Here is a 27,200-nt window from a genome sequence, read left to right on the forward strand (position 1 = left end):
GATGTAGTTCAAGATGCTTGCACCATCAAAGGAAAGTCTATTTGGGGGGCAGCTGGCATTCTCCACTCTCTTTTTCTACTACATTGTGGGTTTTTTTAAGAACTTTTATTTAAAATATTTTTTCACTGAAGTATAGTTGATGTATAATACTGATATTATATAAGTTACAGGTGTACAATATAGTGATTTTTAAAGGTCATACTCCATTTATAGTTATTATAAAATATTGGCTATATCCCGTGTTGTATGATATATCCTTGTATCTTATTTTGTACATAATATTGTACCTCTTAACCCCCTGCTTCTGTTTTGCTCCCTCCCTCTTCCCTCTCATCACTGATAACCACTGGTTTGTTCTGTGAGTCTGCTTCTTTTCTGTTATATTCACAAGTTTGTCGTATTTTTTAGATTCCACACATGTGTGATGTCACACATTTCCCTGTCTGACTTATTTCACTTAGCATAATACCCTCCAAGTCCACCCACATTGCTGCAAATGGCAGTATTTCATTCTTCGTTATGGTTGAGTAGTATTCCATTGTATACATATACCACATCTTCTTTATCTGCTGATGGGCACTTAGGTTGCTTCCATGTCTTGGCAACTGTAAATAATGCTGCTATGAACACTGGGGTGCATCTACTATGTTCTTGATGTCTGCTTTCTCCTAGCCTCTCAAATTCTGTTTAATATGAGGTAAAGTTGCTATCACTGTAAACATTTAATATTCAGACAAAATAATTTTAAATTATCTGCTAACACTTTTAATATTAAAAAGAGTGATAAAACCTACTTGGTGGTAGAGTTTTTTCCTTTGAATGTTTCTTCAGGAAATCCTTTGGAGAAGGTACTTCAAGTTTTGCTGGTCCCATAGTTTTCATTGCAGTTTTAAATTTTTGCTTCTCATCTTTTACAGCTGCCTTAAAAATGGATACATACCTAAAATTAAAAGAAAAAGTTGTAGCATTTACATTTCTAGTAAAAATTGTTTAAAGTTTATAAAAAGGATATACATTTCTAATTTATATATATCTATATTCATTTGGAGATAGCCATAAAGCATAATTATCTGAATTATCTGAGTCCATCAGGCTTAGGCAAGCTAGATGGAACCTTTGCCCTAAGAAAAACGTGCCAGGATAAAGATGGTCATAGTATTTCTTTATTATCCTTTCAATATCTGTAGCATCTATAGTGATGTCACCTCTCCCATTCCTGATATTGGTAATTTATGTCTTCTCTCTCTCTTTTTTTTTCTGATAAGTCTAGCTAAGGGCTTATTAATTTTATTGATTTCTTAAAAAAACCAGCTTTTCATTGATTTTCTTTAATGTTCACGTTTTCCATTTCAATGATTTCTGCACTGATCTTTACTATTTCTTATTTGGAGTTTAATTTGCTTTTCTTTTACAATTTTTTTTTTTTTAGTTTCTTAAGGTACAAGTTTAGATATTTGACTTTAAACCTTTATACTTATCTAATAGAAGCTATAAAATTAAAAAATACCTTTTTAATTCCCTTCTGATATCTTCTTTGGCTTAGGAGTTTGTTTAGATGTGTTTTGCTTAATCTCCAAATATTTGGGCATTTTCCAGATACCTCTTTGATTTCTAATTAATTTTTACTGTGGTTAAAGAATATAATTGTAAAATTTCAATCCTTTAAGATTTTCTGACACTTGTTTTATGGCACAAAGCATAGTCTATCTTGGTAAATGGTCTACATACACTGGAAAAGAAAGTGCACACTGTTGCTGTTGGCTGGAGTGTTCTATAAATGACAATTAGGTCAAACTGGCTGGAAGTATTTTCAAGTGTTCTAATAATCATTGAAAGAGAGATGTGGAAATCTCTGACTATAATTGTGGATTTGTCTATTTCTTCTTTTAGTTCTATCGGGTTTTGCTTCATGTATTCTGAAGCTCTATTAGTAGGTGCATAGCATTTAGAATACCTTCTTGAAATACTAATCACTTCAATATTATGAAATAATATTCTATATCCCTTCTAAAATTCTGTGCTCTAAAAATCGACTCTGTCTGATATTAATATAACCAGTCCACATTCCTTTGATTTATGGTAACAGCATTTTTCCATTCTTTGACTTTTTACTTACTTGTGTCTGTACTTTTAAGGGGATTTTCTTATGGAAAGCGTAGAAGTTTTATCCTTTCAAAGGGTTTCATTTCTTTGGTGTATTTAGACCATTCACATTTAATGTGATTTAAAAAATATGTTTGTGTTTAAATTTTCCATCTTGCTATTTGTTTTCTACATACCCCATTGCTGGTTCTTCCTTATTTTATTCTGCCTTATTTTTTGTTTTATTTTGTGGAAGTTCTAAGGTTTACAATATACATGTTTAACTGATCACAGCCTACCTTCAAGTATTATTATGTCACTTCACATAGGACATAAGAACCTTACAAAAGAATACTTGCATTTACCCCTCCCCCACCTTTATCCTAATGTTATATGTTATGAAACCCGTAATTCATTGTGATTACTTTTCCTTTAAAAAGCCAAATAAATTAAAAAGAAATTCAGAAATAAATTTAAAAAGAAGAAACTTTAATATTTACCCATATATTTACCATTTTATGTGTTCTTGATTTCATTGTGTAAATCCAAATTTCCAACTCATACCCTTTTCTTATGCATTATGGACTTTTAAACTTCTGGCTTCCACTGTTTCTATCTGCTGACCTTCTTTCTTCCTCTGTATGTAATGTTTCTTTTTTCCTTGGCTGTTTTTAGGATTTTTCTCTTTATTACTGGTTTTAAGAAATTTTATGTTAATGGCCCTTGGTATGGTTTCCTCCCCCTCCTCCTTCTCCTTTTCCTGCTTGGGGCTCATTATGATTCTTGGATTTGTGGATTTAGAGATTTCATTAATTTTGTCCAAATTTTGACCATTATTCAAATCTTTGTTCTGTATCTCTCTACTCTCCTTCTGGGACTCTAATTACACTTGTGTTAGGTTGCTTGATGTTGTCCATAGCTCACAGATTCTGTTTTCCTTTTCAGTTTTTTTTCTCTCATTTTCATTTTGTATTGTTCTAGTATTACTATGTCTTCAAATTCAACAATATTTTCTTCTTCAGTGTCTCAGCTGCTGTTATTCCCATTAAGTATACTATTTTCATTTTAGACATGGTATTACTTATGTGTTCAAGTTAGATTTGGGGTTTTATTTACCCTTCTCTTTCTCTCCATACCTTGCTCATGTTTTCTTCTGCCTTTTTGAACACATGGAGAATATTTAAAATAGTGGTTTTAATCTCCTTGTCTACTAATTCTCTCACTGATGTCATTTCTTTGTCTGTTTGTATTGACTGATTTTTCTCTTGGTTATACATTGTATTTCTGGGTCCAGGGCTTTTAGTCTATTTCTGATTTGGCCCTACCACTGAGGCAATATATTTCTGAGGGTACTACTCAATCCCTTGCATCTTAGGAGGAGTTTCCACTCTGGTTGGTGGGAATATAAACTTTATCTGGCTCTGCTGCCTACTGTTGGCTATTTCCCTGGCCTTGGTAGTTTCAACATACAAAAGTACTGTCAACCAAAGACTTCAGGGAAATTCTCCTGCATACTTTTATTGTTCTCCATATATGTAGTTCTTTCCTCTCTGGTACTCTTGTGCTGTGAACTCTACATGCCTTGACCACCTCAACCTCTGAACTCTGTTTCTTTAACTCAGAGAAACTGCTGGATTTTGTTTTAATTTCTCTTTCCTGGACTTTTGTCTGGAGATTCTCTCCAGAGACTATGTTGGGACAATTGTAGGGCTTTTTTCCCTTCTCTTAGGGATGACTGCTCTGTGTTGCTTGTCCAGTGCCTGAAAAACCATTGTTTTACATATATTTTTCTGGTGTTTTAGTTGTTTAAGGTGAGAGGGTAAATTCCACTCTTGATTGGAAGCAGAAGTTCAGCTATACCACTTTTAATACTTTGTATTTTCATCTTACTATGTAGGTAAGTTTGTGTGGAGAAACATTCAATTGTTTCTTGCTTTTAGAAGACTTTCCTTAATCATGAACTAAATGTCTGGGAATTAACTATGGTCCAAACTGAATGAGCTCACTAGATACCATCAGAAAATAATGTTCAATCCAAATCTGTGCCTTGAAATTCCCATGGAAGTTGGAATTGGCAGATATGATCCCTTAATAAAATAACTTCCTCTGCAGTAAAAAGGAGTGCGTACACTCTCACCTTTTTAAAATTTGCAATCTTGTGATTCATTACACTATCCATTGTGAGTTGAAAGCTTACCATCTGTTATAGAAAACAAGATATTCTATTCTATATGAATAATAGTTTTTTAATTTTTCCAAATTACAAAAATTTTTTTAAATGATGAAACTAATGTAATGGTATATGTCCATTATATCTCAACAACAGCAAAAAGGCATAAAGATCTAGGTTCCCTCCATCTCCTCAATTCATTTTCCAGAAAAAATTACGTTTTCTATATCTCTATTTATGTATGAATTGTAACTTGATTTTTAAAACTTAATATAGGGGCTTCCCTGGTGGCTCAGTGGTTAAAAATCCGCCTGCCAATGCAGGGGACACGGGTTCAAGCCCTGGTCTGGGAAGATCCCACATGCCACGGAGCAACTAAGCCCGTGTGCCACAACTACTGAGCCTGTGCTCTAGAGCCCACGAGCCACAACTACTGAGCCCATGTGCCACAACTACTGAAGCCCGCGCACCACAACGAAGAGTAGTCCCTGCCCACTACAACTAGAGAAAGCCTGCACACAGCAACGAAGACCCAACACAGCCAAAAATAAATAAATAAAATAAACTTATTTTTTAAAAAACTTAATATAATGTGATACCTTTCCATGTTAGTACACATAAAGCTTACTTTCTTTTCTTTTTCTTTTGCATGAAAGAGTCTTTAAATTCTATAGCATTTTACAATTTTCAAAAGTTTCACCCACATCGTTTCATATAATCCCATAATAATCCTTTTTTCCCCCACCCCCTATATTACCCTTCCCCCCTTCCCTCTCCCCACTGGTAACCACTAGTTTGTTCTATCTGTGAGTCTGCTTCTTTTTTGTTTTATCCACTAATTTGTTGTATTTTTTAGACTCCACATACAAGTGATATCATACAGTATTTGTCCTTCTCTGTCAGACTTATTACACTTAGTATAATGCCCTCCAAGTCCATGCATGTTGTTGCAAATGGAAAAATTTTCATTCTTTTTTTTATGGTGGAGTAGTATTCCATTGTATATATATACCACATCTTCATTATCCATCCATTTATTGAGGGACACTTAGCTTGCTTCCATTATACTTTCTTTTCAATAGCTGCATTTTATTCCATTTTCTGGATAGTGTGGTTTTATTATAAAGATCCAGAGGGTGACTTTATTAGACAACTGGCCTTACTTTCTACTTTTTATTAGATGTGGGCTATAGATGAATTATTCTAAAACTAAAGTTATCTTCAATAGACGTATCATACTTGCACTTATTTTCTTGCCAATAGTCACCACATAGTCATATTCAATCTGTAGATACACAGTTCTAAAGCAGTTTATCTTAAAGAGCACACAGAGAACTACAGACCAAGAGTTGGTACAGTTTGATAATGCTTGTTTGAGATTTTTTTTATCCTAATGGGTTAGATGAACATCTGGTTAACTACTGTTCTTTGTTTGTTTTGTTTTAAATGTCAGGCCAATATTATTATTGCAGCACTGGTCAATTGTGTAGAATTTTGGGACCTAGACTGCTCATAGCTCACTGTTCAACTGGAAGAGGGTGCCCTTCATCCCACTTTGATTACATATATCCATTTTCTAAATTCTCATTTAGCATCTGCATCTCTCATTAGGGTTTTCAATAATACATGGTTTTACTGTTAACCAACATTTTAATGTTTATCTTCCAGTTCCCCAAGGAGCCTGTAACCTCTGAGGTAAGGGAGATCACAGTGCTGTCAACTGTTGGTTTCCCCAAGGAATCCACCTCTTTGTGAAAGCTGGACGATCATCTTGCCAGTCTTGCAAAGAGCTGCAGTGAGCTTTACTGAAGCTGGGTTTATAACTCAGTGATGCAAACAAGGCTCGCAGCTTAATATATTTCTTTCTTAGCATGAATTTGTACTGCAGTAAGGGGATTGGGTAAGGGCAAGTTTGTGTTACTGTGGTGAGAAAGAATTGGTTAAATGTTTTATTATGCTCTGTTTTTTATAAATTAGTGTTTTGCATGCATGACATCTTGTCAAATGAAAAACTCATGGCTGTGCTGACAGTGTAGCCTAACTTCACCCTAATGCAATGAGTTCTTTGCCATCACATTTGGATGCCTTCTATTCCTTTCACTGTAGGTTAGTTTTTTCTCCTTACTCCTTCAGAGTAAACCAAGTTTGTGCTGTCACTCCAACATTGCCCAAGGGCAATGTTATACACTAACAGGGTTCAGTAAGTGCTTGCCAAATGAATAAAGATTTTTCCTATAAAATTTCTTGAAAAAGTCACCTAGATGCAGTAAAGCTTTTAAATTTACCAAAAAACAAAACGCCTATTTAATAAACTATCTTAACATTCAAATACAGTATACTATGGAAAATATAATCAGCCAGTGAGTTATACAGAGAAACTTTATCTTGTACAATATACAGGAATTTTCGCCCAAAAGTCCATTCAGCAATAGTTAATTTGAACACTTCTCATAAACTCTGCAACTGTACCATATCTTACTTTGAATTCCTATTTCTAATTTCTACTAGATTTTGAGAAGCTAATGAAAAACAAAATAGGTATTGGTTTGGTTAAAAACAGATACTCAAGCTTAAAAGTGGAAGGATCTGCCTTCTTGTTGAAGATGTCATGCACCCCAAGCAATTACTAGTAAAGATAATTGATAATTAGATGTGAAAGACTCAAAGGATTATCTAGTTCATTTAGTTTGTTTTACAGATCAGAAAACAAATGAAAATGTATTCATGATCACAAAACCAATTAGTTGCAGAGCCTGTTTTTTTGTTTTTAGCCCACTGCTCTTGCAGTGCGGTTTTGCCTTGGATCAGGAAAAAGAGAAAGGTAAAAGCTGCAAAAATCCTAGGAGGAATGAGATTTTCTCTATCAGTTACCTTCTTTTCTCCCCATAGATTTAACTAAGTGCTAAGTCCCAGAAGACTAACTGGGATGTTTACTGTGTGGTTTCCTTTTCGAAATTTGGGGAATTAAAGGGGGTCCTAACACCTACATGAAAATCTTAACTCAATGACGTATTTTTGGGTCTCTATCAATCCACTCTTCCTTCCATCAACTATCAGATCAAGAAAGGCCTTAGAGGGACTTCCCTGGTGGCACAGTGGTTAAGAATCCACCTGCCAATGCAGGGGACACAGGTTCGAGCCCTGGTCCAGGAAGATTCCACACGCTGTGGCGCAACTAAGCACGTGTGCCACAACTACTAAGTCTGCGCTCTAGGGCCTGCGAGCCACTACTACTGAAGCCCGTCTGCTACAACTACTGAAGCCCACGCGCCTAGAGCCTGTGCTCCGCAACAAGAGAAGCCACCTCAGTGAGAAGCCCACGCACAGCAACAAAGAGTGGCCCCCGCTCGCCGCAACCAGAGAAACCCTGCATGCAGTAATGAAGACCCAATGCAGCCAAAAATAATAAAATAAATTTATTTTTTAAAAAAGAAGGAGGGCTTCCCCGGTGGCGCAGTGCTTGAGAGTCCGCCTGCCGATGCAGGGGACGGGGGTTCGTGACCCGGTCCAGGAGGATCCCACGTGCCGCGGAGCGAGCGGTGGGCCCGTGAGCCACGGCCACTGGGCCTGCGCGTCCGGAGCCTGTGCTCCGCAACGGGAGAGGCCACAGCAGTGAGAGGCCCGCGTACCGCAAAAAAAAAAAAGAAAGAAAGAAAATGACAACTTGGTTTAAAAAAAAAAAAAAAAGACCTTAGAAACTACCTCATCCATTTATTTTGTTTCACCAATCAAAAAACTGAGGCTCAGAAACAAATAGGAATTTATACAATACTTTTGGGGAAAAAAATAAGTATTATCCCTTTATACAGGGAGCAGTAGTGTAGTTAGAAACAAAACAATTAACTCCTGAAACCAAGTTTCAAGTATCCTAACACAGAATAATAAAATTGTGATTTTCTCTTTTCAACAATAAGAAATTTCAGGCTATGTTGTATGCCACATCACACATGCACAATTAAATTACAAACAATCACACACGTATTAAAAGGAGGCTAACATAAGAAAACGGCCCTCTCACAGCACCAGGCTGCCCTCTCTGTGAATTGTGAGATGCTAAATACTTATATTTTGCAAACTTTTATTTAAGAAGTTGTCATCCAAGGCTATTTCATTGAGACAAAAATACACGTTCTCTCGTTTTGAAAGTGATATGATGCTTATTTAATCCTGAAATGGAACAGTAATTCCCCATTTTTGTTTCAAGTGGTAATCTTTGCTTACGTACCTAGGAGGCGGGGGATGTTCCTTCCAGTCACTGGGTATGAGGTTATAAATGCTCTCAGAAGAGCACGTTGGATCCATGGCCACCAAATGAGTCCTTAAAACTACTCAGCTTTTTTCCTCATTATAACAATATCTCCATCCCTTTCTTCATCGCTTCCCCTTTCCTCTCCTACTCTCTTGCCTTCTCAAGGAACTAAGGCTTCTCTCTTTCACACAATTCCCCTTTGACGTCTTCTTAGCTGTCCTCTCTTGGGAAGAAAAAATCTCTCTTCTATTACTCTTGGGATCACTTAGCGTTGTTGACGGCGCGACTGCCCTGGAAACAGTTACTAGGCAACGGGGAAGTGGAAGGTGGCCCTGCAAACTACCTTCCCTCTCTTCCCTCTCTCGGCAGCTCCTTTTCTGTCAGAGAACTTCAACCTGAAAACCACTGTTTATATGTACCTTTGGGAGTAAAGGGGTGAAGACTGGCGTCCTCTTAAAAATGTTGCTCTTTCCTGTTTCTGTGTATTTGGAGAAAAAGATAAAACTCTAGCAGAGACACGCGCAGCACCGAACCTGGCGTGCCGGCGTCGCACAATAACATTCTTGTGCGCAGGTGCCTACCCGGTGGGGGCGGGGCGAGCGGCTGAGGCCACGCAGACGCACGTCCGACGTCGGGAGCAGGACGAGAGAGGGAGGAGCCCGAGGAGCGGAGCCGGCTCGGGTGGGTGGGGCGCGGGACGAGTCACTTACCCGGTGCTGGGCTGCTCCGGCCGTGGGCGTGGCACGAGGACGTGGAAGCCGACCTCGGCGCAAGCGCAAAGGCCGCTGTGCGGAAGCCGGGTGGGACAAGCGAGGCCTGGGCTCAAGGCTGTGGGCCGTCCTGGGCGGGGGCCCGAGGTGTCGGGTTGCAGCCCGAGGTGGCACTGGCGGCTCCCGGACGCTCCTTCCCATTTCCTTTCTTTTCCCCCGTCTTCTCAGTGTGATTTTCTTGGTGAGTTATTTGAGGAGAAAGGGAAACTGTAGAAACCAGTCTGTTCCCATCGCATGCCTTTCCCGCTCCGTGCCTTCCCCTTTGCGCTGCTCGGCGGTGATCCCAGCGCTCTGTCCGCGCCCGCCTTCTAGGCTGCTTACGTCCCGGGCTCAGCCCTGCCGCCACCTGTGCGGGCGCGCCGGCGCCCCGCCGTCCTCCCGGTTCGCCTGTCGCGGCCCGTCCTCCCCTGGGCCACCTGCCTCGCTTTATCCTGCACCTCGCCCCTTCTCCGCCAGTTTACCTCTTGATCGGGCCCCTCCTCTTAGGTCTTTGTTTTTTAAACGAGAAGCCTAAACCTGAAGGAGAAGCCTTTTGAACGGGCCCTTGAGTTGTTGCCCTTTTTTTTTTTTTTGGTGTCCTTTTTTGAAAACGATCTTAGAAGAGGTTTTATTCCGTTTGAACCATTTGGTCTTCCGTGAACCTACTTATTCGCATATGACTGCTGAAGGAAGCTCACCATCCCGAGGCTTTGAAAGACATTTTGGCAATATGGTTCTGAACCAACATTATAGAGGCCACTCTGCCCGAAGGGGACTAAGGATGCTCCAAGATAAGAGAAGGCCAGTTTTGGTCATCTCACTGCCAGGGTGCTCGGTGGAGGGATTAAAACAGCCTGGTGGCTTGGTTAATTTAAAAGGGTTTGCTGAATGTGTGGGTCCTTATCATCTTGGGCTCTTAGTGAATTTCATTAGACAAGAATAAATTTAGTTTTTTCTTATCCAGTTGGTCAGGTTTGTATTTTTTATCCCAGGCGTTTAACAAACATTTTATTTCAGATGATTGGCACCTTGTGGGTGATGTTCCTGTTCTTCACATCGGATTTTCTGTTTTGAAACAAAACAGTTTATATGTATATGCCACTTTGCCCTTTTCCTTTCCACTTTGAGTATTTTACGTTTTGGGGTTTTTTGCTTAGCATGTATAGAGAAGAATAATGTTCTCTATATATGCTAAGATTTGAACTAAGGACTCAGAATGATAATACCGTTAAGCCAAGTGGACAGTCATTGGCCAAAGTTTATAAACTTTCTAATTAGAAGGAACGCTTTAGGACTGTTCATGTGAATCAGTTCCTAAAAGAGCCAATAAAGGCAAAGCATGATTTCTGCAGTTAGTAAGCACCCACTGGCTTTAGCTAGTCTTGACTTTCTGCTGTTACTGAATACCAGTAATTTCACTGATGTCAGTATGTTTATTATGGTTTTAAAAACACTAAACAGAATTTAAGGTCTCAGTGTAGTGTATTCAGTGCACCGTCTTAATGAAGTTGTTAAATCATTTGGAAAGAAACTTTTTTCCTTTAGATACTTGGTCTGTAATTCTTCTTGCCTTTTGAAAGTATGTTTACAAAGAATGCATTTCTAATTTTTATAATTCCCTCAAAATGGCAGTCCTGTTCAAGGAAATGCCTATGTTCAGTATGTCCACAGAGAATTAGTATTGGTGTACCATCAGAGGTGGTGAACTTTTTCTGTAAAGGGCTAGATAATAAATGTTTTAGGCCTTTGCAGCCCAGATGGATCCTTTCGAAACTACTCAGCTCTACCATTATAGCTCAAAAGCAGCCAAAGACAATATTTAACAAATGAAAAAAATGAATGAGCAAAGTTTTGTTCCCATGAAACTTAATTTACAAAAATAGGGGTGGGCCAGATTTGGCCTGTGGGTTGTAGTTTGCACAGACCCCTTATATGAATGAATGGTTGTACATACAAATTAGGTTTTTTCGCTAAGTATTATTTTAATCTACTTAAATGAATAAAATGGGCAGAGGTGGGACTATAAATAGGACAACTGGGAGGAAAATAAACCCTTTCTAAAGACATATTCTTTACAATATTTTTCTAAGTTATAGAATTGCAAAGGGTACTTAAAGAGGCTTTTGACTTAGATACGCAAGACCTTAAAGATATCTAACAGCGTAAGACTACCAACAGGAAAGGCTTAGGCAGCTTGATTCTAAGATAAAGGCAAAGATGAGTGGTGAACTTGGAAAATGCTTTGATTGTAAGACCCCTGTGATTACCACATGGCACTGAAGTGTGGTCCTTCCTCCTCGCAGTTTCAGTCAGCTGACTGACTGAAGGCTTGTTCAGAGGAGTTTTCCTTAGTAGTCAGAAGCAGCAAAGCTTCTAACCTTCTGCGGGTTAGTTTATATCCTAATATATTTGCATTTTTTTCGTATTACTTATGGGAAAACAATTTATTGTAAAAATGCAGTAATTTTTTAAGAATTTTAAAAAAACCTTAGAATGTCTGTCTTCATAAAATAGTGGACTAGATTTAGTCATCCTTAGAAATTATTAATAGAGATTGTATTAAAACAGGATGACAAGTATAATCATGGCATAAAGATTTTCAAAAGTTCATTGAACTGTAGCCAGTTCTCATCATGAAATAATTTTTGAGGTGCTATGCCTTAATTTGGGAGAGTAATAACAAATATTTTAAATGGGTAACAAATGCTAAATCATTTTCACTAAATAGATTTTGACAATTTCCCAGAAGTATTCTAGGTAATTTTATAATGGAATTGAAAATTTCTGGACTATTTTGAAAGTAAAAATTGATAATGGGTTTAATATGATTTGGGCTGATTATCAATCATCTAGTGGTAAATGTAGGAAAATATCACTGTAAATAGTTTCCTGAAAATTAATATGTATTTCTGTTTTAAAAGTGTATAACTTTGTTATCATTCTTAGGAAATAATTTAAAAACCTTTTAAAAAGTGGTTTCTGTACTTTTTTTCCTGGAATCCTTCAGTTTTGATCAGCTTGCCACAGTAAAATTGTTAAGTTTCATACTTCGAGGTCACACAGTACTTAACTTAATATGTACATGTGGACATTCTGTTTTTTAAAGTTCTTGCTGTGATACTGACACATCACTGCCTTTCCATTTATCTGTTTGAATGGCAAGTGTCTTTCATGTCAAAAAAGTGTCCATTGGAACTAGTGGATCAAAAAACTCCACTGTAAGTGATAAGAAAACCTATTTAAAAAGTATTAATGTATAATGGAGTGGTATATACTATCCCCTGAGAAATTAGTTTACTAAAATATTTTTTGTGTAGAACTTGGCTCTACAAAAAATATTTCAGAACATCAATGATTCAGTAAAACCTGAGTACTTAATGATCAAGAGATTTAGTCTTTAAGTACTGTTTTTGTTTCTTGACTCTTATGTGATTGACTTGCATTTAATTTGAAATAGTTTTGTTCTTTGGCTGAAGAAAAATTGCCTATTCATAACCCCTGTATTGAAAAACGTATTAAAATATAAGTAAATGGAAAAGTCTAATAGCATGGCTTTGAATCATAAAGGAAAATGATATGCAGTTGGTCCTCACTTTTCACAAGTTCTATATTTGTGAATTCTACTCGCTAAAATTTATTTATAACCCAAAATTAATACTTGTAGCACTTTTGCAATCATTCATGGTCACGTGAACAGTGGTGAAAAATTTGAGTCAGGAGATATGCATTCCAAGCTGTAGTTAAACAAGGTGATGCTCTGCCTTCTTGTTTCAGCTCCTACTATAAACAAGTGTCTTTTGAATTCTATTTAAGTGCCACATTTTTTGCATTTTTGTGCTTCTAGCTGGTGATTTTGCTGGTTAAAATGGCCCCCAAGCAGAGCGCTGAAGTGCTACTCATGTTCCTAAGACACTAAGGCCACGATGTCCCTTACAGAGAAAATGTGTGTGTTAGATAAGTTTCCTTCAGGTGTGTGTTAAAGGCTGAGTTCAATGGTAATGAATCACTATGTATATATATTAAATAAGATGTCTTTAAGCAGAAGCACACATAAAACATTACGTATTGATTGGTTGCCAAAAATGTTGTGACCAGAGGCTCACAGGAACCTAACCCTGCATTTCCCCTAGGAGCAATGGTTCAATATTCATTAATTCATATTCATGGTGACATGATAGAACATAACTACCATGAATAATGAAAATTGACTATATTACCTCTTAAGTAAAAATGCAGTTTCCAGATAAAAGTTACATGCTGTGGGCATTATTCCATCTTCTCTTGTCTTTTGGTTGGCTTACAGTGAATGTTGAAACCCTAAAATGAGTTTGTGGCTAAATGTTACAAAATTTAGTATGTAGCTTCTTTAATTTTCTTTAAAAATGATAATGTTAGAGCAATTAGTACCTGCCTTCTGCTAGTTTCAGGAAGATTTTTATGGTGAGGTAATACTGATACAGAATTAATAAGTTGAACTGTCACAATTTTCTACTTTGAATTCATATAAAACAAAGGAAGAATAAGGTTATAAAAGATAAGGTGAAGTTAACTTGCATAATGTTTGTGTTACAGTCTTCTGCTTTTAATGGAGTTGATGTTAAGCATTGTAGCAACCAACATAAAGTGGAAAAGATCAGATAAAAGATTTAATGCCCATAAAAACAAACCAGCTACTCAGGTAATACACAATTATTACCAATATAGACCTCAGAAAGTTATGCATTGGGAACTAACAAAGAAGACACTCTGTGATGTTATAAGCAAAAGCCACCTGAATAGGAAGTTAATCAGGCTGTTTTATACAGTGTCCTCAAAATAATGTGGTAACGAAGAGTTCCAGAATAAAAGTAGTTTAATAAAAGAAATTGCTGATAGGGTTCAAGTGTACAGTTCTCTGATCCTTGGTTTGTTTCAGGGAAAGGATTAGACTGTGCTTGACAAAACAGTTCTTGATTCACGGATGAGTACCCCTGTTTTCTCTGAAGGTTTATAAACAAACCAAACCATAAAAAAATATGCCTAGCTTTGTGCCTAGATATTCTGATTCAATTTATATGTTTTTAGTCTATTGTCATTGAGTGACGGTGGTTAATATTACTATATAAATGGTCTTATGTGCCAACCACCATGCTATGTGCTTTGAATTTATTATAAAATCATTTAAATAGCCAAGAGGTACCCATGTGTGGCAGACACTGTGCTTTTTACAGGAGATATTATTGCATCTAAATCATGTAGTGATTCAGATGGATAAAACAACCTAAAAGAGTAATTCGGATACTCATTTCATAGCCTCAGTCCACTGATCACTAAACATACAGTTAAATCATTGAAAGTTTTAGGTGTCGTGTGAAAGATTTATATTTATCATTTGGTTATGTTGTCTTGTATATCGCTTTGTGGCAGAAATTCGGTACTGTCTAGTAAAACTTTTTTTTTTTTTTTTTTAGTAAAATTTGACCTGTCTTGCATACATTTGTGTTTTAATGGTGAGTATATTTCCAAAGACAGGGATTTGACCTATATTTGACCTGTATGGGGAATTACAGAGCTTCTCCGGATGCCAGAATAAGTTTGTCCTCTTATAATTGGAAACATTCCTGAGTTTTTTTGCTATCACTCTGGAGTCTGGAATTTGAGTTAAGTCTCTCCAATGATGATGTTTATAGGACAGAAATTAAAGTGATGGTCCCATGCACAGAAGGTTATAGATATGTAGCCTTTGACTTTGCTGCTGATTATCAATTTTTCTTAAGTATTTGCATAATGTTATATCTTTCATTAGCTTTTTTTAAGGCCTTCAACATGAAAAATATGTAAGAATGATTCTTAACAGTGTGCATGTAAAAGGCATGTAAGAAAGAAAATGTCATACCTTTGCCCTATAGTTTGGAAAATTATTTAAGCATCTTATTTATTTATTTTTATAAGCAAATATTTTATTCTGGTTTCTTGTGAATTCTTTGACTAAGAAATTTATGAGTAACATGATAATCTATCAACATTTTCATATAACTAAAGAGAAATTAAATATAAAGAGTATTGTTCAGCTTTTTGTTCAGCAAGTAAAAAGCATTCCAACTCCAAATCATCCTTATTTACATGGGTTATAAACCATGAGACAATTTTCATTATAGGAAAATAAATACTAATTTGATTTAGTATCTTTTTGAAAAAGCATCTATGATATGGCATTTTCTGAATAAAGTGTTGCTCATAGTTACAAATTGTTAAAGTTTTGATTACTCAATATCTTGAGACTTGAAAAGATTGTTAAAAGGATAATATGAAATAAATGAGAATTTGGGTTCAAATACTTTTTTAAATATCCCATAAATTTGGAAGAATGTTAAACAGTGTATGTACTGTGGGCGTGGTTATACTTAATCCTATTGGGATAGTCTTTTGAAATTAGTAACCAAATGTCTTTTTTGTTTGTTTTTATGTTTGAAAGGGCCAAAGCCAGTTTTTAGGTTGGCTTGCGCAGAAAAGTGAAAAGAGAATGCTCCACTTTAACCGATGTCAGCACCTGAAACAAATAGCTCAGAAATGCTTTTCTAGTACACATGTGAAAACGGATAAACGTGCACAGCTATTTCTTTCAAGAACCTTTGCACTTGCAGAATTAAGGAAGTCATGGCACTCAATCTACTCTCTTGTTGGAGACAAAAATATTATCCTGATGGGACCACCCGGTGCTGGGAAAACAACAGTAGCCAGAATAATAGGTCAGAAACTAGGTTGTTGTGTCATAGATGTGGATGATGATATCCTTGAAAAAACCTGGAATATGAGTGTGTCTGAAAAATTGCAGGATGTTGGTAATGAGCAATTTTTAGAAGAGGAAGGAAAAGCTGTGTTAAACTTCTCTGCATCTGGAAGTGTGATTTCCCTTACTGGGTCCAATCCAATGCATGATGCTAGCATGCGGCATCTGAAGAAAAATGGAATAATTGTTTATCTGGATGTACCTCCAATAGATATAGTTAGTCGTCTAAAATTAATGAAAATAGATAGGATTGTAGGTCAGAATTCTGGAACATCTATGAAAGACTTACTTAAGTTTAGAAGACAGTATTATAAGAAGTGGTACGATACTCGTGTTTTATGTGAAAATGGGGCTTCCCCGGAGGAGGTAGCTGACAAAGTGCTGAATGCAGTTAAAAGATACCAAGATGTGGACTCAGAAACATTCATTTCCACAAGACACATTTGGCCTAAAGACTGTGAACAGAAGGTCCCAACAAAATTCTTCAGTGAAGCTGTGACTGAGGGGTTAGCTCCTGACGGTGGACTTTTTGTTCCTGAGAAGGAGTTTCCAAAATTAAACTTTGGGGAGTGGAAAAGCCTCGTAGGAGCAACGTACGTAGAAAGAGCACAAATACTCTTGGAAAAATGTATACATCCTGCTGACATACCTGCTTCCAGGTTGGGAGAAATGATTGAAACTGCTTATGGGGAAAACTTTGCCTGCTCAAAAATTGCCCCTGTCAGGCACCTGTCAGGCAACCAGTTCATCCTGGAGTTGTTCCATGGACCAACGGGATCATTTAAAGATTTGTCTTTACAGCTCATGCCCCATCTTTTTGCACACTGTATTCCACCAAGTTGTAATTACATGATACTTGTAGCCACCTCAGGAGACACCGGGAGTGCAGTCTTAAATGGCTTTAGTCATCTTAGTAAGAATGACAAGCAAAGAATAGCTGTGGCCACGTTTTTCCCTGAGGATGGAGTAAGTGATTTTCAAAAAGCACAAATAATTGGCAGTCAGAACGAAAATGGATGGGCAGTAGGTGTCAAGTCAGATTTTGATTTTTGCCAGACATCTATAAAAAGGATTTTTCAGGATTCTGATTTTACTGGCTTTCTTACTGTGGAATACGGAACAGTGTTAAGTTCAGCTAATTCCATAAACTGGGGCCGACTGCTTCCCCAAGTAGTTTATCATGCTTCTGCATACCTTGATCTCGTCAGCCAAGGATTTATTTCTTTTGGAAGCCCAGTCGATGTGTGTATTCCCACAGGAAACTTTGGTAACATTTTAGCAGCAGTGTATGCCAAAACCATGGGAATCCCTATTCGAAAATTTATTTGTGCTTCTAATCAGAACCATGTTTTGACTGATTTTATAAAAACAGGACATTATGATCTAAGGGAAAGAAAATTAGCACAAACCTTTTCACCAGCAATTGATATTCTCAAATCTTCAAACCTGGAGCGACATTTACACTTGATGGCTAATAAAGATGGACAATTAATGACAAGATTATTTAATCAATTAGAAGAGCAGCATCACTTCCAGATAGAAAAGATTCTAGTTGAGAAAATTCAGCAGGATTTTGTAGCTGACTGGTGCTCTGAGGGAGAGTGCCTAGCAGCTATTCACTCTACCTACAATACTTCCGGGTATATTTTGGATCCACACACTGCTGTTGCAAAAGTAGTTGCAGACAGAATGCAAGATAAAACATGCCCAGTGATCGTCTCATCTACAGCTCATTACTCAAAGTTTGCACCTGCTATCATGCAGGCTTTAAAGATCAAAGAAATCAGTCAGACTTCGTCAAGTCAGGTTTATTTACTGAGTTCATACAATGCATTACCTCCACCTCATGAGGCTTTATTGGAGAGAACAAAACAGCAAGAGAAGATGGGGTGCCAGGTCTGTGCAGCTGATGTGAATGTCCTGAAGAGTCACGTGGAAAAACTAGCACAAAATCACTTCATATAGAAGTTTTCTGAGTTAAAAAAAAATGTTCTGGTGATAAGCATGCAATAATTGATCACAAACGTAGATTTGGAATACAAATAACATTTTGGTTTTTATGTAAATATGTATGTCTATATGTAGATCTGTTATCTTTCGGAATTTCAATAGCCTAATCTCTAGATCTGAACATTATACCTACACATGCTCCTCGGATCCTTAATCTGGAAGTGACAGAAAGGTAGCATAGTACACAGACCCTTGTGCTGTGCTTTGCACTCATGAGACATATATCAGTTTCTACTCCCTCACCCCCACTTTTAAGCAGACCAAAATGTCTGGCATTCAATCTGGCAATTAAAATATTTAAGCATAGTTGTTCCGTAGTACATCTGTAACCATTACCAGTTCTCTATTGAATAGGAAGATAATTTACCACTCTAACGGTTAACTTCTGTGGAGGAAGTAGTAAGCTCATCTATTAAGAAAGGGCTAGTAGTGTTTTTGACTCTCCATTTCGGACTTGTAATTAATTATGTGTATTCTACGCCACCCAGATTAGATAAGTGCTCTGGCCTTCACTCCCCTTTAGATATGTAGAGTTAAGGTGATGTAGTTTGAAAACCAAGACACAAGATTTAAATCCACAATGTAATAATCCACCGAACTACTTAGTAGTGGATACGGAAATAAAATTATGTATCTATTTCAAGAGAAAAGCTTTCCAAAATTCAGAGTATTTGAATAGTCTTCATGGAAGTATGTTTCTAGTTCTACCAGTTTTCCTGTATTATTTGGACTCCATTCCTATATAGTTTGTCTATGGTCTCTCTTTTCAATGAACATTGTCTTTTTTGGTAACTAAAATCACATACAGTTGATGCACATATATAGTTTTTCCTTCTTTGTAGTAACAATACATTATAAACGTGATTTACATTTGTGAATTTCCTGGATGTTTTATTTCTGAATTAAAGATTATCAGTGAAAGGACCTGTTAGTGTAATGGACTACTCTCAACCACAAGATGGCATTCCTAACATAATTTGTCTTTGCTGATAACATTCTACTTCCTTTTCTGGGAAAACTACCTCCATAAACATATTACAAGTTGTCAAGAAAAAATTGTAATCGTTCAATGAGCTGAAGCAATCTGTTTAAAAAATTTAAAAATTAAACTAATTATGTTAACTTTGGATCTATGGCTTCTAAAATGTACATTTTAAAACCAAAACTTGAAAACTAAGAGCCGTTACAAGAAAATAATGGAAGATTCAAAGTTTACTTATTCACGTAGGTCTTAGTTATTTTATCATTTGCTTATAAGGATATTTGTTTCAGTAAATGATATGTTTAGAACACGCATGTAAATTTTCCTGTGTGTATGAGAATGCACTATTTTTCTGAAAGTGGGAGGGACAGTGTTTAAAAAAAATGACATGGGGCTTCCCTGGTGGCGCAGTGGTTAAGAATCCACCTGCCAATGCAGGGGACACGGGTTCGAGCCCTGTTCCGGGAAGATCCCACATGCTGCGAAGCAACTAAGCCCGTACGCCACAACTACTGAGCCTGCGTTCTAGAGCCCGCGAGCCAAAACTACTGAGCCCGCGAGCCACAACTGCTGAAGCCCGTGCGCCTAGAACCCGTGCTCCACAAGAGAAGCCACTGCAATGAAAAGCCTGTGCACCGCAACGAAGAGTAGCCTCCACTCGCCACAACTAGAGAAAGCCCACGCAACAAAGACCTAACGCAGCCAAAAATAAATAAATAAAATAAATTTATTTTAAGAAAAAAGACATGATTTTTGCCCACAAGAACTGTAATTAAGGAGGCAACATGTAAAATTAAATCATGTATTGATACAACACAGAAGAGTTACTGCCAGTTAGGTCATGAGTAAGTGAAAAATGATACAGTCAAGAGCTGTAGGATTACCATGGACCAGTCAGAAAAGGCTTCACAGAGGACATAGAAATAGAAGTAAGTCCTGAAGGATGGCAAGATTTTCTAGGTGAAAAGGAAGGGGAAATACATTTTAGGCAGACAAAGGAAATAGGTATGGTGAGTTGTTCAAGAGGGTACCTGCCTTTATCTGTGGTTGGTTTGTTCTCTATCCAAAACTTATTTCATGCCTTCACTTTTTCTTAAAACCAACTCTAGCCCTTCCCTCTCAGCTAAAAACCTTGCCTCAGTCAAGAGGAACAAGCCAGCAGTGAAGACATGGTTTCCCACCACCAAATGTCTGAATCTGCTGTACCTGTTTCTCTCCTTGCCTGCCTCCCGCTGGGTTGAATTGGGTGGTATTCCTTCAGGTGTGTCTTGGCTTCTGTTCCGGTCAGGGCACTCACATCACTTGCTTCATCAGTTCTCTCCTCTGCTGTTTCTTCAACCTCTCCCCTTTCTTTCTATGCCATTCAGATGCTCTGTTTTCATATCTTACAAAGCATAAGAGCAAACCAAAACTCTAAACATCCACATTTCCCCCCATCTACTCTTTTATTTCTTTACGTTCCATTCAAGACCAAACCTCTTCAAAAAGAGTTGTCTGCATATATGGTCTCCACTTTCTTACCTCTCATTTTCTCCAGAGTATGTAAAGTACACTTACAGTTTAAGGAGGAATAATAAGCAACCATGTGCCCCACACCTTGCTTTATGAACAGACCATTCCTCATCTGTGACACCCACTGTGGCTCCTCTGATTACATTTACTTCTCTCCCTCAGAGGTAACCACTATTCTAAATTTTCTCTTCATCATTCCCTTGTTTGTATTACAATTTTGCACTGTTTAGTTTTGCCTCTTTTTAAATTTATGTAAATGGAATCATACTATATATATTCTTCCATGACCTTTTATTTAAAAACTTTAAAATTCATCCATGCAGATGAGTGAAACCATAGTTCATTAATTTTTATTACTGTATAATATCCTATAGTATGAATACCATAATCTATCCATTTGCCAGTTAGTAGACATTTAGATTGTCTAATATTTATATGTTCTTATATCCAATAGGTATACTGTTTTGTAAAATTGTGTTGAAGCCTAGTGAAAATGGACTTCCAAACATTTGTGATTCTTTCTAATGTTGTAAAAATAGATTTCATATCTTGGCTGTATTAAAATAAAAATGTATGGTCTGTTTATGACATGAAAAATTATTATCAGTTCTTAGGCTATGGTTATAATTTCTACCTTATCTTTGAAATTATTTTACCACGTCAAAAAATATAGTGAACTTGTAAGATTTTTGGGAAAAAAGAAAGGAGATTTTTAAATTACATGTTAATGAAAATTGTAAAATATTTTTTCATCAAAATCGAGTTTAGAAGGTAATAAATTGTTCTCTTTGAAGTTTTTGTAGGATTTTAATAGCAACTCACTTTCAAAAACAATCACGGCAAATACTGTTTCTCTCAATCCATTAAAAGTTGCCATTTTTCAAAATGGAAACTTTAAAATAGATATTCCAGAGCTCATAAGAAATGCTAAAATAAGAAAAAAATGCTAGGAATCATTTTGAACAGAAGTTAAAAACATTTTTAAACAACAACAAAAACTCTTTTTGGCACTCTTTAAGGCACAAATATCAATGCACGTTGATGTTTAAATCACTCAACTTTATTTCAGATTAAACTAGGCTTGCTTGTATTCATGGCAACATTAAACTTTAATTTATAACTATATGCCTAGCAATAGGTTTTCTTTTGAAGCCACGTAAAAAAATACTGTTTGGGGTATACTTGACAGCACACGTCCCAGATTTGCAATCCATGTTGTAGTATATCATTTTCTTTAAAATTAGAGAACTTCTAGATTTTCAATATTTTTAAAAAATTTTATTTATTTATTTATTTATTTATTTATTTAGGCTGTGCCAGCTCTTAGTTGCGGCACGTGGGACCTAGTTCCCTGACCAGGAATCCAACCCAGGCCCCCTGCACTGGGAGCGCGAAGTCTCACCCATTGGCGTGCCAGGGAAGTCCCTCAATATGTTTTGTTTGCAGCACTTACTATCTCATGTTCTCATTGAGTCATTCACTTGCTTTCTGTGCTGCTGCTGGTCTTTTCATCTGACATTTTTGTCCATTTATGACTTACTTTTTTAATGACTTTACTGCCACTTTAGTGGTCCCCAAAAGCAATTCAATGATGTGACCTGGGTATTGTTTCTGGTGCCAACCTCTAAAGTTGATTCTCTGGTTTTCTGGAGATTCTTTGGTCCATTTATTATCTTTTAATAAATTTATTTTAATTTAAGCTTAAACTTGTTCGGAGTAACTTCTGTTATTTGCAATTAACAACCCTGCTTAATACAGTTCTAAGTGATGATTACAAGTAAAATTAGTGAGATTGGCACCAAGTGATATAGAGTAAACATTTTGAGCTGGGCAAAAATAAGTTAAAGCATTCGGTGGAAATTGACTGGTTATATACAGTTACAGGAAAGAGTATTGTATATTTTATTATTATTTGTAATTTTGTGTTCTACATTGTTTAATCAGTAAAAGTCTTAATAAACTTATGTATACACACACACATTTTTCAGAGAGCCAATTATTACTACCACACTGAATATATGGCAAACACATGACTTCACCTTTCTAAAATCTTAAAATTTTGGAATTGCAAAACATTTAACCCATGGGTTTTGCATAATGGATTGTTAACTTGTTCATTTTAGCACAACACAGTTTCCTAATCTAACAGAAAAGATATGCAAGAAAATAGCATTTCTACTGGATCAAGTGGCCTGGTTAAAATGATTTGACATCCTGGTTTGACAAGATTGGAGATTATTCATATTTGTATTGAATTTTACAAGGTTCAAATCAAATAGCAGAAGTTTTCAGAAAATAATTTTACTTGCCCTCGATATTACCTTTTTTTTTCTGGGACTATCTCTCCAATCTGTTTGAGATTTTAAATATAATTGGCTGACATAATATTTAAACAACTGCCAAATCAACATGGGTCATTACCAGAAAAAACATCATTTCTTGTAAATTTCACATCTGTTTAGGGTTCTTCTCTATTAAAGTAATGTAACTTAATCCTAAAAGATCTGAAAAGCTTATTTATTCACAGTATTCTGTATACTTTCCAGAAAAAGAGTCAAGTCAAAAGGTACCCCCTTTTCCCTTCAGTGTTGTAGCCTACTATGAAGAAACAGAACGTCTTTCTCTTGAGAAAAGTTGAGTATAATAATATTTTACTGGCAAAAGAAAGAAGGAAAATATTAGTTTAAATTGGGTCAAGAGCATAAAATTTCTACTGGCCGAAAGTCATACCGAAATGAAATGAAATTTTAAGGAGAAAACAATCAAAGCTAAAATATCCTTTGAAATATGCAGGTCATTCTTATCAAAGAGGAAAAAAATACATGTAGGAGCTTTATAACTTTGAAAATGATTACACATAAATTATTTGATTTTCCCAAGACCTCAGAAAGGGACATTATGCAATCTTCCACTAATCACACTTATAGAAGAATTAACATAAACTAAAATGTATATTTATTGATTTATAATGGCTGATATATCTTTCCAGTGACCACATATTTGGTCTTCTCCACCTAAGACTCCCCATCCCTTTTAAGAAGATACCCTGGAAATAGTAGTTTATTTGGTAAATATGAAGGCAAACCAAAGAGAGAAGGATAGTTTTCAGGGATGTTTCACTCACAATTAACTCTAGTTATCCCACAATATAGAATACCTCTTGAGTGAACAGAATATTCTTTTTTTTTTTTTTTTTTTTTTGCGGTACGCGGGCCTCTCACTGTTGTGGCCTCTCCCGTTGCGGAGCACAGGCTCCGGACGCGCAGGCTCAGCGGCCATGGCTCACGGGCCCAGCCGCTCCGCGGCATGTGGGATCTTCCCGGACCGGGGCACGAACCCGTGTCGAACCCGTGTCCCCTGCATCGGCAGGCGGACTCTCAACCACTGCGCCACCAGGGAAGCCCTGAACAGAATATTCTTACCTGTTTGACTCAAGGTCGTTCTTCTCTGGACAGTGTTAAATATACACTGCTAACTCTTGATCTTTGTATCATCATCCTTCCAGATCACACACTTTGAGTCAACATGTACCTTTTTCAGATTTGTAACAAAACAAAAAAATCATAGTTTCAGTCCTTGGGAAGCTTATGGAGAACTTAGGCAAGTAATTCAACTTATTACAAGATCATATGATATATATTATGATCAGAACCAGCCAGAAACATGGTGGACCCTGAGAAAGCTAGTTAGATATTTGGTTCCCCTTCAAACTGATGTTCTTTAAGCATTTGTTCCACTTTCCTTTTGGGGAGAGACCACAGTTTTTGCACAGACCCCCCACCACAAGCACAATGCAGGGAAGGACAGAGAAGGACACCTATTGGCAGAGGTTCCCTCTCCTGTGCTGTCCTAAGCAGCTCAGCTTGGACTCCTAACTTGCATACCTTACTAGCAAAACAAAAACATGGAAACTAACCAAACTCACCCTCTTTGAAAGGCAGTTTAGAAATCCTTTATTCAAGCATATTCTTGGGTCTTCTGACCTCTGATTCCTAGAACCTTGTTGAAGTAGTCCTTCCAAGCACCAGTGGTATTGATAAACATTATATTCTCTCTGCAATGTTCCTAACAACGTGTAAAGCAGGCCTAGTCTGCTTTAGGCCATGATCATGTTTTAGACCTGGGGCTATGGATGGGAGAGAGTCATAGATATCAGACTGAGGGATTAAAGAAGGCATTCTAGAAGAGATGATTACGTGGGAGTCAAAGTTTAAAAGTCAAGTGACAGTTATGTAGGTGAATGGGTGAGCAGAGGAAACAACATGGCAGCGAGTAGGGACGTATCACTCAGCTTGTCTGGAACAAAACATGTATGTATGGGGTTGTGAAGATGAAGCTAGAAAATCAGGCAGGATCCATGAGTTTACACGTTTCTGAAAGCTATGAGATATCACTGAGGAATTTTAAGTAGAATACCATAATTAACTCTTTATTTTAGAAAGATCGTGCTAGCAACTGGGTGGGGTGGGGCGATTAGACTCACAGACCTGAGACCCATTAACAGGCCAGAGTATACGCTGCAGTAGTGGAACCAGAAGGAGTATTTTCAAGAAATACTTAGGACGTAGCTTTATAGGATTTGATGACAGATTAAATGAGAAGGGCATGGAGAAAGATTCAAGTTTGTAAACTAGATGGATGGTTTTACCATTCACAGAAATCAAGAATATAGTAGGATGAGCAGACTTGGTGATGAATAGCATGGAGAGGAAATGGTGATGGTTTTGCATGCCTAACTCACTAGACACTTAATTTTCACTCTAATTTTCCATCACATCTTGAAATAAATAGTCTCCAAACCCTCTTCAAAGAGAGAAAGTAAAGCGACTCACTTACTAATGAAAGCATGTGGGGATTTGGAGAACTTTCACCTCCAAACAAATGCATCTCTGTTTCTCCCCTAACACACACCCAAACCTGTCTTGCTCTTCTTTCCTCCTGTCTTTCCTTATCATGTTCTACTAAAAATGCTTCCTAAATCCTGCCCATCTATTTGCCAACATTTTCAAGTTGCAAATCAGAATTCACTTCATTTAAATTATTCCCTGAGCAACCACCATTCCTGTTCATTTTAGCTTTAGCATTTATATGCTCTTCTGTAGTTAACTTGCTAAAATCCTGGCTTTCTTTCTAATAAATAAGTATCATTTAAAAATTTTATTATAAAATTCTTTACAAGTTCAAATTCTTTGATATCAGCCAAAGTACCAGTGTATTATTGTCTAAAGGATAAAGTCTTAGTTAATTGACTTATTGGTATACTTCATTCTGATAACTGACAATAAAACAGATAACACAATAAATTATTGAATTTTAAGCTTGTTGGGCAGCCTTCTTTATGTAATGGAACATTTTGACATGCTGTCATTTTCTAAGGTACAGAGTATTATAGGATATTTCAGATTATTTGTGGGTACCTTTTTTTTTTTTAATCTCTAATTTTTTTTTTTTTTTGGCTGTACCTCTCAGCATGTGGGATCTTAGTTCCCCAACCAGGGATCAACCTGTGCCCCCTGCAGTGGAAACGTGGAGTCTTAACCGTTGGACAGCCAGGGAAGTCCCTGCGGGTACCACTGTTGTTCAATATCTACTCACAATTTTTTGGTTTGTTTTCTAGGATAAGGTGTCACAGGAAATGGTTTCCCTTTAAAAGGAGTTGTTTTACTTTTTTGGTTATCAGGAAAGATGATAGAAGTCTGACAGTTGTCTGAAGGATTCCCATGAAATTTACACTTTAAACAGACATGGAACGGTGCTGTGTCCCCACTTCCCCATGTTATAGTGCTGCCTAGCACATGTTGTGATCTCCACTTTTAATAGTAAGTGAATTAGGCATTAGACATTTGTTTAACTCTTAAGGAACTTAGGTTTACACTTAAAAGATACTCTTATTACAGTATCAGTGAGTACCTTTCTCATCTGTACAGGCCTCTATTTTTTAATGTTTCTTAATCTTAATCTCTTAATCTTAAAATTGGTATATACTTGTTATGGGGATCTGGTAAATTGATGTATGTGAGAAGATTTTTAAGGAATACATCATATTATTCTTAGGGTGCCGTAAAAAAAAAAAAAAAAAAAAAGGACATCGAAAAACAGGGACTTCCCTGATGGTCCAGTGATTAGGGCTCCGCACTTTCACTGCCATGGGCCTGGGTTCAACCCCTTGTCGGGGAATGAAGATTCCACAAGCCACGTGGTGTGGCAAAAAAAAAAAAAAGATATTCTTAGGGTGCCATTATGAATACTGCCTTAAATTTTGTTTGTTTGTTTTTGCGGTACGCGGGCCTCTCACTATTGTGGCCTCTCCCGTTGCGCAGCACAGGCTCCAGACGCGCAGGCTCAGCGGCCATGGCTCACGGGCCCAGCCGCTCCGCGGCATGTGGGATCTTCCCGGACCGGGGCACGAACCCGTGTCCCCTGCTTCGGCAGGCGGACTCTCAACCACTGTGCCACCAGGGAAGCCCCTGCCTTAAATTTTGAGAGAACTGAGAAGCACGTTGATTTTTTTTTTTTTTTTTTTTTTAGTAGTAGTTTTCTTTTCTGAGAATGATTTAATGTATTCAAGAAAAATCCCTGCAATCCTATTAGGTTGATTTCTGAAATGAATGCCAGTTTTTGACACTGGAATAGAATGGGACAATATGATCTTAAATGCACACTTTTGTTTCAAACTA

General features: G+C 37.1%; 2 protein-coding genes across 5 annotated transcripts in view; one reads left to right on the forward strand and one right to left on the reverse strand.

Moving 5' to 3' along the window:
• Positions 1–9,324, reverse strand: part of ENKUR (enkurin, TRPC channel interacting protein) — a 30,239-nt gene extending 20,915 nt beyond the window's left edge. Inside the window, exons 1-2 of one of the 3 annotated variants that reach the window (XM_027121874.1) lie at positions 8,478–8,914; positions 795–940 (exon numbers count right to left, since the gene is read on the reverse strand). In XM_027121874.1, the coding sequence (XP_026977675.1) occupies positions 795–940; positions 8,478–8,554 (223 nt within the window). In that variant the 5' untranslated portion in view covers positions 8,555–8,914. The other 2 variants (XM_027121875.1, XM_027121876.1) reach the window with 2 other exon arrangements.
• A 14-nt stretch (positions 9,325–9,338) lies between these two features.
• THNSL1 (threonine synthase like 1) lies at positions 9,339–18,079 on the forward strand. 2 transcript variants are annotated; one of them, XM_027121872.1, is made up of 3 exons: positions 9,339–9,452; positions 14,701–14,739; positions 15,705–18,079. In XM_027121872.1, exons 2-3 carry the CDS (start codon positions 14,737–14,739, stop codon positions 17,982–17,984), a joined length of 2,283 nt encoding a protein of 760 aa, XP_026977673.1. In that variant the 5' UTR covers positions 9,339–9,452; positions 14,701–14,736; the 3' UTR covers positions 17,985–18,079. The 2 variants fall into 2 exon arrangements, with proteins under 2 accessions (XP_026977673.1, XP_026977674.1); XM_027121873.1 differs by lacking the exon at positions 14,701–14,739 and having other exon boundaries at positions 9,388–9,452.
• Positions 18,080–27,200: the final 9,121 nt, after the last annotated feature.

The sequence above is a fragment of the Aethalodelphis obliquidens genome, unplaced genomic scaffold (genome assembly GCF_003676395.1).
Source record: "Aethalodelphis obliquidens isolate GAN/ISIS:26980383/991018 unplaced genomic scaffold, ASM367639v1 scaffold23, whole genome shotgun sequence".
In the NCBI taxonomy this organism is placed as follows: Eukaryota; Metazoa; Chordata; class Mammalia; order Artiodactyla; family Delphinidae; genus Aethalodelphis; species Aethalodelphis obliquidens.